Raw genomic sequence first — 19,243 nt, 5'->3', positions numbered from 1 at the left:
ATTTCGATATAACTTCGATGTTGGTGTGGAGTGTGGTTGGGTGCGGGGATTTGGAGAAAATATTGCCCTCACATACACACAGACACATACACACAGACACACACACACACACACACACACACACACACACACACACACACACACACACACACACACACACACACACACCACACACACACACACACACACACACACACACACACACACACACACACACACACGGATATATCCTCAAACAGGATCCTGTTGCTGCCAGCGGCCATTCGCTTCTCCGTAACCAGTACCTGGGTGCAGTTTTGTTGCCGAAGTCTGAGCGCAAGCGATTGCATGTTGCCTTTCTATCCTGGTGACAAGCGAACGATTGCGCACACCGTGAATCGCGCATGATGGTCCAATAATGTGTACGACAACAAGCGCAGCAACAAAACGAAGAAAAAAAAAACAAAGAAATGTACGAAACTGCGTCGGAACTACCCCCGAAAAAAAAAAAAACTCGTCCCGGATGAGATTCTCTCGTTGCCCGGGAACACACCGCTCCGGCATCGCGGGGCATCGTCATCGGCTGAAGAATGTGGTTTCTTACGCTCCTACGGTTACTGTGAATGCGCTTGTGGTGCAGCTGTTGTGCTGTGCATGAACACACCTGTGCCGTGTGGAGGACGCATTTGGAAGGAAAAAAGGACGCTTAAATTAATCACTGAAGAGGAAGCTGTACTTCGAAGTACCTTTCGTGGCTAGATGGAGGAGTCCGGAGAGATGACTATTGAAGAGAACTTTTGTTGGGATAGTTTTGGAGGAAGTTTGATGAGTCACGGCTTGCTCTAAATTGTCGTTGGTACGTTAAGATATGATGAATTAGTATGAGGTTACAATTCCAAGAAAATGTTTGCACTTCTGAAGTGATGAATCCGCTGTTTCAGTTTCTCACTACTAGAGAAACCTCTAGCGCCCAGTGCCACCAACTGGCTGCCTTATCCGTTGCAGCATCTTATCGCGAGCTGCATCCATCCGACGACCCGTAATGTGTCGTGTACGTGTATTTCAGCCCGTTTTTGTTGGCCGACTCATCCCGCCTCATTGGGAACCTGTGCGGAAACTACACGTAACCGCCGTAAAGATGGTTAATGTTTTTTGATTAAAAAAAAGGTACTGTACCTCGAGGGTTTTTGTGTCTGTGTGTGTGTGTGTTGTTTTTGTCGCCCTGATGGTAGGTGATGATGGAAGGCTACTTTTAATGACCGTTTGCAGTGTTGCATGTTGTGCGGGGTCTCGCTGGAGCTCGTTGTGCCTTTCTGCCAAAACCACATTTCGCATGTCCCGCTGACGCCCGTTTTCACCAGTTGCTGCAGGTCCTGCGGGCTGGACGGGAAACTTGGCAATTAACTTGCCAATGAGGTGTGTTTCCCCTTGTGCGGAGAGATGGCGAGATCGGGCAGTGATGATAAACAAGTACGAGTAGGTGCTGGATACTAGGATGTTGTTGCAAAACCCCCGCCGGGGTTGGTGTCGTCCGCGATGCTTATCTTGGGGTCCAACTAGCCGTAATTCAGTGTCTTTCGGTCGCTCTGCACATCTGCACCGGTGCATCGGTGACAGTCCATTGCACTTTGCCCAGTTCGTGTAGAAAAAAAGGGAGAAGACGATGATGCCACCCTATCACGATTTTCTTGCCAGCGATCGTGCACTATCGCAGGTGTGCGATCTGGTGTCTTCTGTGCCCTAGATGGCGCTGCACAAACGAGCATCGAACAGAAGCATTTTCTCACCACCTCCGGTGGATGAGCTCGTGACGATAAACGTGACCATTGACACGGATCAAACCGCGGCAAACATGTGCAAACTTCCGGCGCACGTTTGTTTGGGTCCTGCTTCCGGTTTGCGTCTTGGTAGACGTCCCGGTGTGTGGGAAAAAAGAAGCGGCCCTTGCCGGAGCTGCTTTTAAGCGCTCCTAAACCCCTTTCCCCGCTTAATAGGAAGCGTAGCAAGAAGCGGCCTGCAAAGAGGATGTAAATATTTGCCAAAAATGCCGCCAGTTTCTTGCTGACGACGCTGATGGGAGGCGGTGGTTCGGACGATGAGATCGCGCTTTACGGCGATGTGTGACCGACGTCCTCCGGCCAACGTCATCCACCGTCCCGTGAGTCACCACAGCGGCGCGATGTGTTGTTGCGCGTTATTTCACACAGCTACAACCAGAGTGTGTGTGAGTGTGTGGTTGTTATTATTGTGGCCGCGTTACTATTTGCCTGCCTTCACGCGTGTCCTCCCCTGGCCCCTCGACCGGGTTGTAGTCATCGCTTGGTGGGTTTTGTTTACTCCCCGAAACGTTGCTTGTACACCGACGACGACGACGACGACGACGTGCCGGTCGGTAAACATGGCGCTCTCTGTAGGTGTGTATTGACACATACATACACACAGAGAAAGAGGTAGTAGAGGAATGAAGGGGTGAGCGTTGGCGTCACCGGAACCGGAATTGAGGATGTCGCCCGGTTCATTCATTCATCTGCTGCACTTTGTTGCACGAATGACGTCGCTAATTCGCTGGGAAGTATGACCAGAGCGAAGAGATAGGTATGTTTAAGGGAGGTTCGTTATCAGAGGATTCAACTTCCGACCCAGTATAAGTATATCCCTCCCCCCCCCCCACCCGTTTTGCAGTGCGTTCCACCCGAAGTGTGAACAACAAATATGTGCACAAATGTCTTCTGGTGCGAACCATTGCTTCTTCCCGAACCGGGTCGGTGGCGTCTACCGAGGAGAATCCCGCCGGTTGAGGATAATCTTGTTTGCCATCGCTATCGCATCGCGCTGCTGGGCGTGCGTGCGTGATAGTGAATTTCTCGTACGGGTTTGAGTGGAGGGAGTGGGGGAGGGGGAGGAGGGGGGGGGGGGCAAACGTAGACCCGACCGCAAACAGGCATGCCGTACCGGTGGCGTCAAAGCTGTGACGAACCTTGTTGTGTTTTGTGTGTGACGTCAGCAGACAATAGGCAAACGGAATTGGCAAAACGGGTTAAACGTCCGGGAGTGTGGGATTACGCTCTTCCTGTGGGCTTGTAAACATTCCACCCCCCCGCCCCCTCTTCTTATTCCCCTCTGGAGACTGATTTTTAAGTAATCTTTCAAGAAACAAAAGTCCGTACGTGTAGCGAGCGTGAACGGCGTGAACTCAATCGACCCACTCCATGTATCGAAGAATGCAGAAGAAAGCAACAAACAAGCCGGCGAGGGAGGCACAAACTCGCAACAAAAAAAAAAAAAAAAGAACAGCAACCATAACGTCAGCAAACTGGCCACCTCCGCCCTCCGCCGTTCTCCCTATTCGAAAATGGAAACTAAACGCTGTATCATGCGCTAAAAATATCGACCACGGAGAATTAAAAATAAATACATTGATTTATTTTCGGAAAGCCGAAATATCATCGTCATCGGCCGCGGTTGGAATATGGCGAGAAGGCAGGTGAACCCAGGCCTACCTTTCACCACTCCACTACCACCACCACCACCACCGTTTGGTCTGACTTGTCGTGACAGCCCGTCACCAAAACCCGTACTGTGCGCTCCAACATGGGCGAGAAGTTGACAAATGGTCTCGACAGTACATCCATAACAGGGAACGCTGACCGCATGGGGATGGGAATATGGCATCGGGTCGTGTGTTTTTTGTTGTTGTTGATCTTCCTTGGATGCTGTGTGCTGTGGCCAAAACCGTCCAGCTGGGCCCGATGACGCCCAAACGGATTGAACTTAAACCCGATCACGATTGGACGACTCGGCTGGAGCAACCACACCTTGCAGACTCTCGGGGACGGTGATGACTTCATGGCGGGATGGGCCATCCGCTACCGATGCATTCCAATTCCACTCCAGTTGACGTGTTTGGCCAGGAGTTTTTGTTTTCGGCCGCAAAATGTGCTAACTAATACGCTAATACGCGGGTGCAGCTCGGGCGGCATTCGCTTTTTGAAGTCTGAACTCGGTCATTTGGTCACTGTCAGGTTGAAGTGGCTTTCGGTAGGATTGTCTGCAAATACGGAGCAAATTCGGAATTGATCCCCATGCTGTCAGCAATCATTTGCGGCGAAGGCGAATCGGGTGTGTTGCAGAGCGTGTGCTAATGTGCTAATGTGCGCACGCCCGTCTAATGCTCCGTGTCTACTTAGCGGCTCTGTGTAAGACCGGCTTTTGTGGCCAGGAGCACGGCTCTGTTACATTGTTGCGGCAGGCAGCTTTATTCAGAATTTTGAACCACGGCACGGTCAACAGTGAAGCTTTCGCTACGGTGCAAATCGTTCGTTGGTATGACGGAATTGTAGCGATAATTTACGAGTCGGCGTTTCGGGTTTTGATGCCTATTGTCGAAAGCAGACCTACCTTTTTTATGAATGAAGCATTGATAGTTCAGTACAAAAAAGTGCCCTCTGCCAACTCCGGTAGGAACGTCTTTGTTGATTCAAGTCTGTTTTTCTCCCTCGTTTAGGTTTGTTTATTGAATGTCCCAAGGGTTTATTTTTTTCGGGAATAGTTAGGATGTTTTCTAATGTCTTCGTTTGCTTTTGTTTCTCCCTTTCTTTCACAGCTGGATATCGGGAACCGTGCACAAACGAGGGCGAAGAGGTTAGGATCAGCATGCCGTGCTTCAAGTGTATCTGCAAGGTAAGTCTGGATGGCCGCCAGTGTTGATTTAACCATTTTTCCCGATTCGTTCCGGTTCGAGAGACAGAAAGAGAGAGAAAGAGGATTTCTCGGTAATTGCCAAAGTCAAGTGGAAAGTCCGCTGCTACTTACGTCGCATCGGGCAGGTTGTTGTTGTCCTGCTGTGCTTTTATTAGCTTAAGGACTTTCGAGACGATCGGTGTGTGACAGGTAGAGAGAAGACAAAAAGGATTCGCCTCAGGACGTCTCAGCGGGTGGCGTTTAGGACGGGGTTTTGTTTGCTGACGCCAGCACCCGCTGGTCACCAGGTCTCGATCAGCTTCGGCGCCAGCATCTTAATGACCGAAACCTTTCCTGCCTGTGGTCCTTCTCGCAAGGGCGTGTTTCCCTTCATTCTGTCCATTTCATTGATAACTGGCAGATTCGGACGGAACAGTTATCCCATTATTACCTGTGCCGACGGACGGCGCTGAGACGACGCTCAGCTGTGGAAACTCATGCCTCATGTGTTGAGTTGTTGATTTTTCTCCTTCCTAAATCTTCTCCTCTATCCCAAGAAGAAACTGTTTACTACTTGCACACCGCTGCAGCTGATCGAACCGATCGCAACCAAGCCCCGATCCGTTGGGCGCCATCTCCGTTTCGTTATTGTTTTCCATCCTTTTGAAATAGCGCGATGCGCCCGGGGACCCTCCACAGTGGCCACGTTCTGCGGCGAGGGCCACAGTGGCGTTGCCGCTTGTTGACAAACGCAAACGCGCAGACAAACCGGGTACACACGGACACGGACCACCGCGCGGAGCAGGAGCAACCGCACGGTAAATATGGGCAATGCATGACGCGCCAGCCAGACACACACACACACACACACACACACACACACACACACACACACACACACACACACAAACCGACCGGTTCGGGGACGGTAGTGTGTTAACTTTTTCCTTTTGCCACTTGTGTCGAACAAATAACCTAAATGAAAAGCTAACAACAGTCCGAACGCGTTGGGCGGTAGCACACCGATGCGGTTCCCTTCCAACGCCCCGGTTGTTGGTTGTAGGCAAACTCCCCTTCCTGCCGTTGTTTTTACGTTGCAGGTAGATGCAGCGTTGAGCTAGTGTGTTTCAGTGTGGACCTGTCACACGAAAGAAGGAACGGCATTTGGGCATCTCTCTGCTCGATGATATGTGTTGGAATTGTATTACAATTTAAAGAATAAATGACAAATAATAATAAAAGGGAGATTTAATTACATTTGAGTTACTTATGACAGGTTATTCTTATTGGATATTTAAAGATCCAAGGTTCTTAAGTTGATCATTACCTTAAAATCTTATTAAATATTAACTAGTTTTTTTTTGCCCTAGATTCTGAGACTGTTTTATTACCGGACAACTGTTCCTAAACTCTTCATGGGATTGACCTTGAACTCATTATGGTACTATACCTATACCTATACCCTATATCAATCTTGGAACAGATGTCCAATCCATACCAACCCTCAAACTGAGCCTGAACCCATTGTCCTTGGATCTTATAAAGAACTCATACCAATCCTGGAACAGGTCCCAAATCCTTACCGTTCTAGAAACTACTAAACTCATACTTCTCCCCTGGAAGTGATTCTCAATTCATATATCGCCTCTGAAACTGCTCTTGACCTTCATAGACCCGGAAACTGAAACCCAGCCCCCATATGTCGGTATGTAACTTATTTTGATATCCCATACTTTTTCTGGAAATCATTCTAAACCCGTACCGGTTTTGGAACTTCTCTCGAAACAATTGAAACTAATATCATACACCTATAATACCATGTGGATGTAGTATCTAGTTCAGAGTTGAGATTTGATCGCATGCCCACCTTCTTACTAAAACGGAGAGCTGCCATCTTTGCTACGGAGCAGCTCGGATCTCAATGCGTTACATTCCGGTTGCATGCAGAGATACTAAGCACACACGTTTCTCATTATAAGCGTCTCAACTCAATCATTGCCAATAGGTCTAGGTACACGTTACTACGATAAGCGATTCCTCTGTGTGCCTCTTGCAAACCGATCGCTGCCTTCGTTGGACATGCATTCCAATCCAGCTCCAATGTTTACGCGCCCGTGTTCTCACCGATGTCTTGGGAGAGATTCTTGATCGGCAATCATGCAGAAAAGATTCCCCGACCCTCGACGGTAGTAACGGCAAGAGTATCAGGTCGTGTGTGTGTGTGTGTGTCCGTCCGTCCGTCCGCCTTCAGTAGCGCTCTCTTGATCTTGATGCGCGGTACGACGAGCGCAAGAATGTACGATCGTGCTCCGGGGGCAGCCCCAAACCTTGCCTCCCTGTGTGTCGCAGGGCATCAGCATCATCAGCTGGCCCACGGTCCCAACCGGTCGAAAAGAAAAGCCAGCATCCAGATCATGTGACTAACCAACCGTGTATTGGAGGAGGTGTTCGGCCAGCTGTTTCGCCCTCCCCGATGTGTGTGAGAGAGAGAGAGCGTGGGTGAGGGCCGCTTGAGGTAGAGAATGTTCTTTTTATCGCTGTGTCCGCGCATCGCGCTACCCAATCGCTTGGGGGAAGAATGGGGGAGGGAGAATTAAAATCTTTGCATACATTTAAAAAAACACACACACACTCACACATTAGTATTCATCGGGTGGAATGTTCCGCGTGCGTGCCATGATTCCCGTCCCGTTCCGGCGATAGTTTCGCTCGCTTCCTGTGCTCGGCTGCTGGCTGCTGCTTCTCGTTAGCACACCGACATACACACAAACACTCCTTCTGCGTGTGTATGTTTGTGTGTGGCCGGCTGGGTTTGCCGGCAGCCGCTTACGGTGAAACTCCGCACGCAAAGCCGGATTTTGCGAGGGAGCCAAAACCGTTCGGGCGGCCGGCTAGTCCAGTCCAGGTCTCACACATTGTTACTACCGACGACGAAGAAGAATGTTGCTCCACGCTATTTAGCAGATTGGGAATGTGTGTTTTTTTTTTTCGTCGGCGAGCAGGGGGAGGGGAATAAGGAGGAAATTAAGCCGTATCGTGCGTGTTGTTTTTTGAAGAGAAAGATGTTTCTCCCTGCGTAACGTGTAGGAGACAAGGCGACCAAAAAGTAGAAAAAAGCGTGATAGTGTCAAGGGGATAAACGCACAGCAGCAGCAAAAACAACAACAACAACAACAACAGGAGCCAAAACATCCGCGATCCACCTGCGGGGTTTCGAGATCGCTTCGGTCCCATCATCCTCATCATCGTCCGTTCACCATGTGTGTGCTCTTGAAAGGAAAAAAAAGACGCTTCAGAGGCACAGGTGTCTCGCGGGATTTTTATTCCACCCCGCTCTATTCCCTTTCTCCTACTATCCCCGTCCCGTATTTCGATAAAGCGAAGCGCGCCGGCATGCAGATGATGATCGTTTCGGATAGGTTTTATTTATTTATTTATGTTTATGCGGCTCGGAATTGTTTCGAATCACGGCTCCCCACGGGCCGCCGTCCTGTTCCCCCATACATTTCCATTCTTCTGCTACCGTGTGTATGTGTGTGCGTGCGTGTGTGCTTTTTCTGCCTGGCAACACTGGCCACCGGCAGGCAGCGACTAGGAAAATGTCATAGTCACCCTCCTGCTGGCGGGTTCGAAAACAAGCGCGCGCGCGCGCGCGCTCGAAGCGGTCCTATAAAGCCGATAAAGGTTTTACGATCGCTCGGGACCGTCCACTATCGTGTCGTTCGACAAGACGGGCGTCTTTCGCACGCGATTATCATACGCAGGACAGGGCACAGGGTGGCCGCGACTTTGCATCAGCGTCTGCATCGAATCATCCGCAAATTGGGCGAACAAACCTCGCGAACTCGGGTCGGGTCGGGAGGATGATAATGCAATCTGCAATCGACGGGGGCGATAAAGATCAGCCATCAGAGGGGGGGGGGGGGGGGGCGTGTGTACGGTTGGAATGCGAAATAGCACAGGACCTAGCGAAGGGGGAGGGAAACAACAGCAGCAACAACAGAGGGCCGCGCAAGATAAGCTGGACGGGGCGAATCTGCGAAACAGGTGCCTCGGCATCCCGGCGAACCGGCGAAGAGAAAGGTTTTATGGCTGCATGCTGTGTGTGTGTGTGTCGCTAGTAGACGGCGAGGGCTTTAACCGAAACCACCAACAAGGGATGCACGCAGGGAGCGGGCGGCGGGGTGCGACGGTAGTGACATTAAGCGCAAACGAGCGTCGCGAGCGGGACACCGCGATCGCAATGGCCACGTGCGCGACAGTGTAGAGCTACTAGCCCCCATCTCTGCTTTCCCTCTCCCTCTCTCTTTGACTCTTGCTGTACGACTTGACCACCCCGTTCACCTCCCCCCTTGTAAGGTAAGGTTAACCCCCTTCCCGGAGCGACGCTGCACATAGGTGCAAAGCAAAAAAAAAAACCGGTCCATAACACCCCAAACCCCAACGCACAAGCTGGTCGGAAGGGCTGGACCAAGCGGGGCGGCAGAGCGTAGAAGTAGAAGAAGGCAGCAAAAGAGAAACACACATAAAAATATGGCCGAGTGTTATTATACAATGAACAAGGTCGATAAAGGCCGTTCGAGCGCGCGCGCAGACACACACTACTCCACGCTGTGCCATTCCGTTTGGGGTCGGTCGTGGTGGTTGTGTGGTGGTTGCGTATTTTTTTCCCTCTTCTCTTCTTTTCACTTCTGCAGAGGGGTGAAAACAACACCCCCTGGTGGGGGGGGGGGGGAAGGGAAGGCACTGGTGGCGGAGCACATGCGAAAGGCATGCAACACATTTCCCTTGCCCGCCTTTGGTCGCCCGGGGACTGGGGACCGTCTCGCTTTCATCTTAGCAAAGCGGGCCTTCTTCCCCAATCGCACACACAGGTGGCTCATCTGCAAGGTGTGTGTGAGTGTGATCAACCTTCTCCAAGATCATGCTGTGGATGGGTTGAAATGCCGGGGGAGTTAAACTAGGCCGATTAAGACTAGCCCCCGCTGCTTATTGGGCGAACGGGATTGATAAAGATGTTGTGATTGGTAAAGGGGCTCTAAATATTTTATTTTCCTTTTGCATCCAGCACATGGTTTTATTTGTTTGCGTTGAGCTACACTTGCTCTTAATGGGGCCTATGTGCGCCATTTTTCATCCCCCCGACCTTCCTTTGGGTTACATATTCCACCCGATCGAGCCATGCTGGTGCCACACTCTTTCCCGTGGGGCTACATCGCTTTGCTCGTTTGCTGCGTTCTGTGCCACCGATCTACTGCCCCTCCAGACACCCCCTGCCGTCCCTGCTAGTGGTGCTGGAGAATCAAGTGATCAAGTCAAAGCGGAGCGAGAATGTGGGTCATCGAATTTTCGGGTTCGGGCCCCTACCCGTGTGTGTGCGGTTTTGTTTTGAATGTTGCTGTGCTTCGTTTTAATGCTTTTCGTTTTTCGGTTTTGCCATACCGTGCCGTGCCGGGACAGTGCATACTTCTGGTGTGATCGTTTCATACTAAGCGGTCCACCGCTGATAAGGGGAAAGGGTAGCGCATTCCATTTCACTTCACTGTTGCGTTTAACTCCCGCGGCTAGTTGCCGGCTGTGGTTGATGCTGTGATTGCGTTTCTCGATCGCAATCCCTTCACAGACGAGCTTTGCGTTTGCCATTTGTGTGTGTGTGTGTAGTTGCTTTTTATTATTTAATGTAATGAACATAAACTTACAGAAAAAAAACATATTTATTTGCGGTAACAAGACCATTTTTTCTTCGGGGGGGGGGCACCCCAGTCCTTGACGTTCGTGAACGTTCACCACTCAAAAATGGCACAATGCACAAAATCGAATGGCTGAACAATTGCTATTCATTTACATGTATTACCTCCTTCCATTTCTCCTGTGCCAGCGAAACACTGGCGGACCACATTTCGGCTAGATGGACACTCTTTCAGCGCGTCTCACATCTCACAGGCTGAGTAACGCTGCCATGTTTGTGTTTTCGTTGTGGGGCTTCGCTCGCCATCCTTTCCTGTCCACAGACAAAAAAAAAGCCGGCCAAAGCTGCCCCACAAAATGTCACCTCTGTGGGGTGGAGAGGGAGCGGCACGGAACGGGGGCAGATTATGCTAGGCATATGATGCATGTGTAAGCCACCGCGCTCACGTCGACGCGCAAAGCACGGCGGCCTCGAGCCGGCCACGATCGGTCCCCGACGTAACGATTAATGATTGACGTTGATGAATATTGTATGAAAATAAATAAATTTCGTAGAAAGTCATTTGCATATCATGATTTCCAAGCCCCAGCCCCTTTGGACGAGTTATGCCGTGCTGTCTCGCGCGCGCGCGCTAAACAGAGAGAGAGAGCGAAGGCTGGCCTGACGGTAGGTCAGCATAAATACACAGACAACCCATACAGCCATGCACGCATATGAATAGATATAAGATGGGGAGGGCGCAAAACGAGTGTGTGTGTGTGTGTGTGTGTGTGTGTGTGTGTGTGTGTGTGTGTGTGTGTGTGTGTGTGTGTGTGTGTGTGTGTGTGTGTGTGTGTGTGTGTGTGGTGTGTGTGTGTGGTGTGTGTGTGTGTGTGTGTGTGGTGTGTGTGTGTGTGTGTGTGTGTGTGTATGTATGTGTGTGTGTGTGCTTGCAAGGGCAAAATAAGCCCGCTGGAAGATGATGGAGCATCGAGCTTACCACCAATCGGTTGGCAAGATCCGGTCTCTCTTGCCTGCCGGCGATGGTCCGCTGTTGTTGTGGCCTTGTCGTGGAAGATAAAGAGCTGCGGGGGACAGTGGAAGGAGGAGGGAGAGGATAGCTAGTGAGATAGACAAGACGGATAGACGGTGTGCACACACACACACAAACAAGCAGTTATTGCAGCTGATTGGCAGATGAGCGAGAGCTGCAGCGATGCTGCAAGACAGAGGATTATTTTTAGCCAGCCACGAGCGAAACTTTCCTTTTCCTTTCCGGTGCTTCCGGTACCAGTGGTTCAGCGGACTGCCTTTGGATCGATGTTTGATAGCAATGCATCTGATAGAATGTCGATAGCGTGTTCGATAGCCGTCTGAAAAGCCTGTCTGTGTCTGGCGACTTTTTGCTCGAGCTGCCAGCGCCGAAAGGAGAAAGGCGTTCTTGCCAAGAATTCATTCCATTTCGCACGAGAGTCTGGCTGATACAGATCCCTGACGCCTCCCTGTGTGTCTGTATCGAGCAATTGTTGTAAGTCGATTATCACAACCGGGCTCATTATTAAATGGCGACGGTTTCGCACACCTTCAGTTTCGTGAAATGCCACCAGGCAGCAGCAGCAGCAGCAGCACCCTTTTTATAAAATTACGAGACACTTTAGCGGGCACCACTTCATTGGCACCTGTAATTTCGCGCTCCGCAGAGAAATGGCTCAGGCCTGACATTTAAGCTTCGTCGGTGCAGACGTGTTGAGAGCTTTTGATTGCGCGTTGCACCCGCCCGCTCGCTCGCTGATGAATAGAGGTGTCTTGTTGATCGATGGGCTGGGAGGGGAGGAAATTCACTACACCCTACACCCTACGAGTGGCATATGAAACGTGTGGGGGAAGGTGCTTGTGTGCCGGAAAGAATGCTACAGCAAGCAGCGAGACGACGTCAGGCGCAAACGTCTGGAGCCGCGACGCTTGAACCGTTCGCCCGCCGGCCGAGCGGTATTGTCTCGTATGGGGAGCACGTTGGGTGGGTGGGTGGTTGGTTGGGTTGAGGTGAAGCCGGTGTGCAACATACAGATGCGGGTTGCATTCGGTTGCAGCAGTGATTGCAGCGCGCTGACGGAAGCGGCATTGGCGTCACGTTTTTTAGCGGTTTAGCCGATATTGCGCAGGTGTGTTGATACAGGAAGTGCGAAGTTTGCTTTGCGGTTGATTGTATCGCTTGAAAGAATGTGCAAGAGGTAGAGTTTAGTAAGCAATGTCTGAATAAAGCATAATATGTAATAATTGAAAGTGATAAAAAGAAAAAAACAAGCAAAGTATGCAATAACACTTCATAAAGAAAGGAATAAAAAAACACTTTTTTTGTAATGAAACGTAGCTGAAATTGAGGTTTCAAATGCTAGTAAATGTTTTTAAATACACTGTATCAAAAAAATACATCGATTCATGCGAAAAACCCGATTTACTTAGAAGCATTCTTGCGTTTTTAAATCTTCAAAAGAGCTCCATGGAGACGCATGGTAGATTTCATGAAACTTAAAAAAATAGGAAAATTCTACTCCATTTTGTCATTTTAAATTCCCATCAAGTGACTAGTAAACCTTCGTTGGTTAAGAATTTGCCAGGAGTTTCTATAAAAACGACTCAACCACTTGCGAAAAGCTCCACCGGGACCATTCTATTTACAGTCTTAAAACTGTAATTTTAGAAATGGATCACAAGAAGGCTCGATTTTCCCCGAAGGACACACTGTGACCAAACGAAATCCTTCACCCTCCCTGGAGCTGGCGAGCTGGACATGTCGGAAGTGTACGGGTTTTTCGGTGCATAAATCATCAGCAAACCCCATCTGGGTCACTGCTCACCCAGGCGCAGCGAATCGAAACGGACGGGGCTGTTGCGCGATGCTCCTGTATGGGGCCTCGAAATGCCGGTTGCCGGATGCAACATGCACTGCGTCATAAAGTGGTGCCCCGAAGAAACGGGGCAAACCCATCCACCATCGAAGGGCAGTAAAGTTCTTTGCACGCTTGTGCTCCATTGCCACTGGGGCAGAGCGGTCCGTGCGTTCCCGTGCAGAGTTGGCACCGAAGACAAACTCTGCCTCCCCCCCCCCCCCATCGAAGGACAAAAGGCTGCGCTCCCGAAGGCTGCGCATTTCCGGGTAAAATTTAAATCCATTTTACAACACATAAATATCGCCCGTCTTCTTCGCGTATTAGGGATGTGGCCGGAGTGGGAGAAGGATAAGAAGAAAAAAAAAAACGGTTCCACCGAAAGCACTTTACCCTCGTCCCGGGGGGTTTGGTCCTGCTGGTTTTCCCAAGAACATAACACTTAGCATTAGTGCACTCGTAGTTTAGCCCGAGCTTCCGGTGGAGCTTCTTGGCAGTGCGGGAAGAACTGTGGACCAGCAAAGGACGAGCTGGGTGGATTCCTTTTATCGAGAATTCGTAGTTTAAGTGATCTTGCTGGCTGTAGAGGGAATGAAGTTTTGCTGGAAAAATAAACACACACACAAATCGAATCTGTATCGTGTGTTCGCTTCTTCCATAGAATATTTACGACAACATTAAGCGTATTTATTGTAGCACTGGCGTTATGGCGCTCGTGTTTTGGTCCCGTGTCCTTCTTAGAAAAAACGCGGGCAAAGCGATTTGCACCACCAGCAGCAGCTCATTCTAGTCGAACAAGGTTAGGCGACAGGGTGACAGCAACAACAACAACAGCAGCAGTGAAAAAGAAAATAAACGACAAACTTCTCTCGGTGGCCCAGTGCGGTGAAATATTGCCGATTTTAATATGCCATTACAACCGCCGCTAGATTAATATCGGTTTTGCGCTAGCAGGCAATTGAATAGCAAATCGACAAATGTCGCTTTCAATCAATGGGACAAACGTTCGACAGCAAAATGAATAATTCCACTCCATTCCACACCATGGCTGACTGCCCCGTACCGTACCGCTTTGCTGCGGTCCCCCTTCGGTCTGTGCTGTGTACGATGCAGCACCACACGCCTGCACCGTGCACGGACGTGGGGCCTGCTGCAATGTTGCATTTGATTGCCCGCAGATGAGTTACGTGAGCGAGGTGTATAATTTGTAACCTCTTCTTCTTATTCTTTTTCTTCTTTATCTTCTTCTTCTTCGTGAGCGTGCGTTTGTAGGGTGCACTCTCCCGGGGGGCGCGCGCGCGAGCGGTGCTTTCGGTAGTCAGTTTCGAGGAACGTGCGGGCAATTAACATATTTAATTCCACGGATGTCAATCAAAGCACCGATGGAATGTGTGTGCGTGCGGGCGTGCGTGTGTGTGTTTGTTCGGGTGATTACTGGATGAGCGGGAATTGCTTGAACGCGGGCTGCAGTGAAGTGCATCGTGCACTCAGGCCACTCTATCGTTAATGGCTACTTTATAGAAATTAGTTTGACAGGACATGAACAAGTTGATGTTTTGGGGGGGGGGGGGGGGGGAGGGGGGGCGGTTAGGGGTTCGTAGCAACTGCAGAAAATGATTTATCATTTGAAAAGGTGTTTGTTGTTAGGAGCTAATAAATTCAAAGCAGTAGAATAATTCAAAAGATTCAATTTAAAACAAAACCTAATCGGATTAACATGAAAACTTATATCTTTTTTAAGAGATGAAGCAAAACAAAGGATGAACGTAAGAAAATACATTTTTAAAATATAAACAATCAGTTAAAACTAATAACAAACTAATAAGTGGTCTCAACATTTTGAAAACTATTTAAAAACAATTAAAAAACATACTGACAAAGAAACATACAATATTAGTTGATGTAAACATCATTAAAATTACACAATCGAAAAACAAATCTAATAAAGGGGAGTTTTACGATACTAGCCAGACTTTTTTTATATGGAGTTTGACAGTTGGTGGCTGCACTCACGTCAACACTGTCACACCTTTGGGGGTCATCATATCAGTATAGCATCATTTTAAAACCGTTAACTAAACCTTTCCGTAAACGAAACATAGCAAATAGAACATAATTCATGGTGGTAATGAATATTTTTTTAATTTTTATTGATTTCATCGGAAAATTGAGTTAAATTAATGAGATATTCTATGATTTTTATCGTGACGTCAAGTCTAAAATAAATCAGATAGGAATACTAAGTTCATTTAAACCGTCTCGATCAAGATAGCTCATACAAATTTAAATGTACACATATATTTTATATAAACATATTTTGCCATGGGTTCAAGCCCGGAATGGACCTCCATACATAGGACTGACTATCTTGCTATTTGTAAGTAAGTCACTGAAAGCCAGTAGTACAGGCAGGCCTTGACCAACAACTGTTGCTGTCCCAAAGAAGAAGAAGGTACATATTCGGTCAAGAAAGGTTTCAAATGGTTTGAATCGATATTTTTAAATTTATCAAAAGTACTTTAACCCACTCCGTAAAGAAAAAAAAGGTAAACAAAACGATTTTTAAATTGAATTTCACCATCGTTTGTAAACAACGCATTTGTCAATTTGATGCACCCTAGAAGATTAATATTCCACTGCTAGCAGAGTCAAAATGGGTTTAAATTAGTTAATTCATATATTTTCGATACAAAGTGCATCAATTGAATAGAAAATTGAATTTATTTTCAATCAAAATATTTCCTCCCACTGCCAGTTGAATGAAGCACCACCGCTTTGCAAATTACCCAGTACACGTCTGCTTATGCACGGGCAACAGCAGCAGCAAAACACATAACCGACCACTGCCGCGTGTGTGTGTGTGTTGATTGTGTGGTGCATTACTAACACGTCGCCGAGCCAATTATGGGTTTCCCTTTCGAATTGCGTATTGTGTTCGCGTATTAGTCTCACGGCTTGGCGCCACCACCCGCGCACACACACGAGGAGACGAGTAAGGGTTGAAACGGCGGGGGGAGAAAATGGCCGTTCAACGAGCGTGTATTTAACGGGCCTGTGCTAGCACCTCGCGCCACGATTGTTTCATCCAACCAGAGGTGGGAAGGGAAAAGGGCAACCAGCAGGTCCATTTTTTACCCCTTGCCAGCCGATGTTGAATTTGACCGAGCGTTGCATTACCACCACGGCGTGATAGCATTGGAATGATCGGCCTGTCTATCTCTACCACCCTCCGCGCCCACCTCCTTGTCACTAATCATACTCGCTCTCGGTTTAGTTTTATTTTTGTCCCGTCTCTGCGCGCATTTTTTCCCGCTTCACTGTTTGCCTTTCCGACCCGACCCGTAATGAGATGGCAAAGATAGCAATGGATAGCACAGGCGTGAGTGAGCGGGATAGGGCTGGGGAAGGATGAAGGGGGGGTAAGTACTTACACCCCCGACCCCCGTCCCCACCGGGAACCCCGATATATGATCTGCATTGGAATGACGCTAATGTACAGTTTCCGCGCGAAACGGCGACGACACGATTAGTTTCGCACGGTAGCACCCGCGTTAATCGCAAAGCCCGGCGTCAAATATGTGCTTCTGTATGTGTGTGTGCGAAGTGTGTGCTGGGTTTATACGTGTGTGTGTACAGGGAAAATGGAAGAAGGGCTTGACCAAACCCCCTTTCGTTCTCGAGGTCCCATTTGATCCGAGCTGGTGGCCTGTCTGTCGGTGTCAGGCTCGTCATCCCTACCTTCACACACCCTAAACCCGCCACCAAGGCAGGGCGACCGGTGACTATGGTGCCGGTAGTGACGACGAACTTGGCTCTTGGCACATTGACGACGACAGCGACTACGACGACGGCGACGACGATGAAAACGTTGATAATATTATTAATGGGCGCGATATCGAACGGTCGATCATGCGTTTTCTAGGAGCGGTTTGTGGTTTAAAAAAAAGGGACTGCATTACCATCTCCTACCTCGCTCTCTCTCTCCCTACCACCTCCTTGGATGCTGTTGGCGATAATGATAATGATGATGTTATTGATGCCGACCCAATGATCGTCATCCTGTAGCGGAGTTGTCGGCGCTGCTGCTGATGATGATGATATACATGTACGATTAAGCGCAGCTTAAAGTGACGGCTTAATAGGTACCACCCGTTGGCCGCACATCATCCCCCCCCCTCCCACTCTCCGCAGCGATTCAGCTTCCCTTCCAGCGTGGCGCCGTGGCGTTCCCTCGATCGTTTCTTCCGAAGTGGATTAGATTGCCATTTCGGACTGCATTAAGCTGCACAGTTGGTGCAAGGATCGGGGAATCGTTGCTGCTTGCAACAACACATAGGGGTTCATAAAGATTGTGTTGTTTGTAATTAAAATCGCTCGTAATTGCTCCTACCGGTAAGTAATCATAACGTGGTAGTGGCTGCCGCCGCCGCCGCCGGGAGGCTACTTGTGAAGCACATCATACACAGTCTCGGCACAACAGAAGGAAAAAATGTTGTAATATAAATTACTAAACACACCCGATCGTGCGAAGGTGTGCGCGAGGTGGGTGCGGGTTAAGGATTCACATAAATTTTGCAATTAGACACACACAGACACACAAAGCACTTGATCATGATCATCGTGGTGCGGCAACACCATCGCCGTCCCGACGAACCGTCCAAGATCCGTCGGATCGATAATGCGCGTTTGTTGTGGTGATTAGAGGGAAATTAAGCGGTGTTTCATGGGCGAAAGCGAATGTTTAGTCAACAAAAGTCGCATTTGATGGATTTATGGTGCATTGGAGTTTGGTTAATAGCAATGCACTGCCCGCAGTCGTTCCGTTCGCTGTCTTCCACGTGCTGCATGGTTGCCCCTTTTTATCTACAATGTACATGCCTGCATCGGGTCATGCCTTTCGACCCATCGCACGCCTGCAAAACGACGTCATGATAACGCACCACACCACCACCGGCGGCGGCGGCTAGCAAAAATGGCGCCATCCCGTTTTGTGTCGCACATTTGCGAGGGTGGCTTGGTTTGTTCTTCTCTTCTGAAAGGCAAAGCATATAGTAAGGCCTTTGCTACCCCCCTCGGTTAACGACGGGTCAAGTTTAAATGCTTTACTGGATCGGACCGGACGCTTATCAGTGCTAAAAAGGGAGTAGAAGAACTTCATGCTTTCAGAAAAAAGCGAAAGAAACTTCCGATTGCAGATTGGCACGGTGGATGGTGTGTTGGGTGTTGCGTTTGGATAAGCTTTTGCAGTGTGGCACGTTCCGCCGTTTGGACTGCCACTTTATGGTTCATTATCACTCAGCACAAGAGGCCAAGAACACTCACAATACGGATGGACCGGGGCTGTAGAAGAAAAATTAATCGAAAAACCTTGAAATTGATGCTTCTCAGCACGGGTGTCTTCCTGCTTCTTGCTCCCCATTTTGTGTCTGGATGGTGTCCGTTCGGACTTAATGCGCTCTCCGTCTTATAGTCGTGGGAGCGGTTGGGTACGAGCGAGCCCTCGAAAGGATTGTGATTTAGGCAGAGAAATTGCACGTGCTGCGAATACGAAAGGATAGGATAGGAGCGTAATAAAACAAAACATCTATTCCAATATCATCCCTCTCCACACTTTGTCCTTCGGACTTGGTCCGTTCCGCACGATTAAAGACGAACTCGAAGTTGGGCTCAGTGAAGTAGAAATAATAGAAAAATAGCCAAAAAAAAAAGGGGTGAAGAGCAGATCGGGGAGAAAAGTGGAGGGAAAGAGAATATTCTAATGCAAAACAATAATGCCTTCTGGCAGAACGAGATTTTATGTCGCGAAGCGTACGAAGCGGTTATGCTGGCCTTCATAACAGTCCTAGCGGCGGCGGCGGCGTTGGCCAGTTGGTCCGGAAAGTGTTTCGCAATTACGGATGCGGCAATGCGTGCGGAATGACAATGCGAGCGTGTGTGGGAGAGGCCAGTGTTGGTTGCCTTTTATTGCCCCCCCCGTAAGAGCAAAGTCTTTTGAGTTTTGCCGCCTGCCGATTCGAAGCGGACACGA

General features: G+C 49.1%; 1 protein-coding gene across 4 annotated transcripts in view; it reads left to right on the top strand.

The window, feature by feature from the left end:
* Positions 1-19,243, top strand: part of LOC121592512 (BMP-binding endothelial regulator protein) — a 69,531-nt gene that overhangs the window by 23,408 nt on the left and 26,880 nt on the right. For all 4 annotated transcript variants that reach the window (XM_041914010.1, XM_041914011.1, XM_041914014.1 and 1 more), the window contains exon 4: positions 4,583-4,659. In XM_041914010.1, coding sequence (XP_041769944.1) covers positions 4,583-4,659 — 77 coding nt within the window. The remainder of the gene's footprint in view (positions 1-4,582; positions 4,660-19,243) is intronic.

The sequence above is a fragment of the Anopheles merus genome, chromosome 2L (genome assembly GCF_017562075.2).
Source record: "Anopheles merus strain MAF chromosome 2L, AmerM5.1, whole genome shotgun sequence".
Taxonomy (NCBI): Eukaryota; Metazoa; Arthropoda; class Insecta; order Diptera; family Culicidae; genus Anopheles; species Anopheles merus.
Note: the sequence above shows the minus strand (reverse complement) of the source record. Positions and strands in the feature narration are given on the sequence as shown.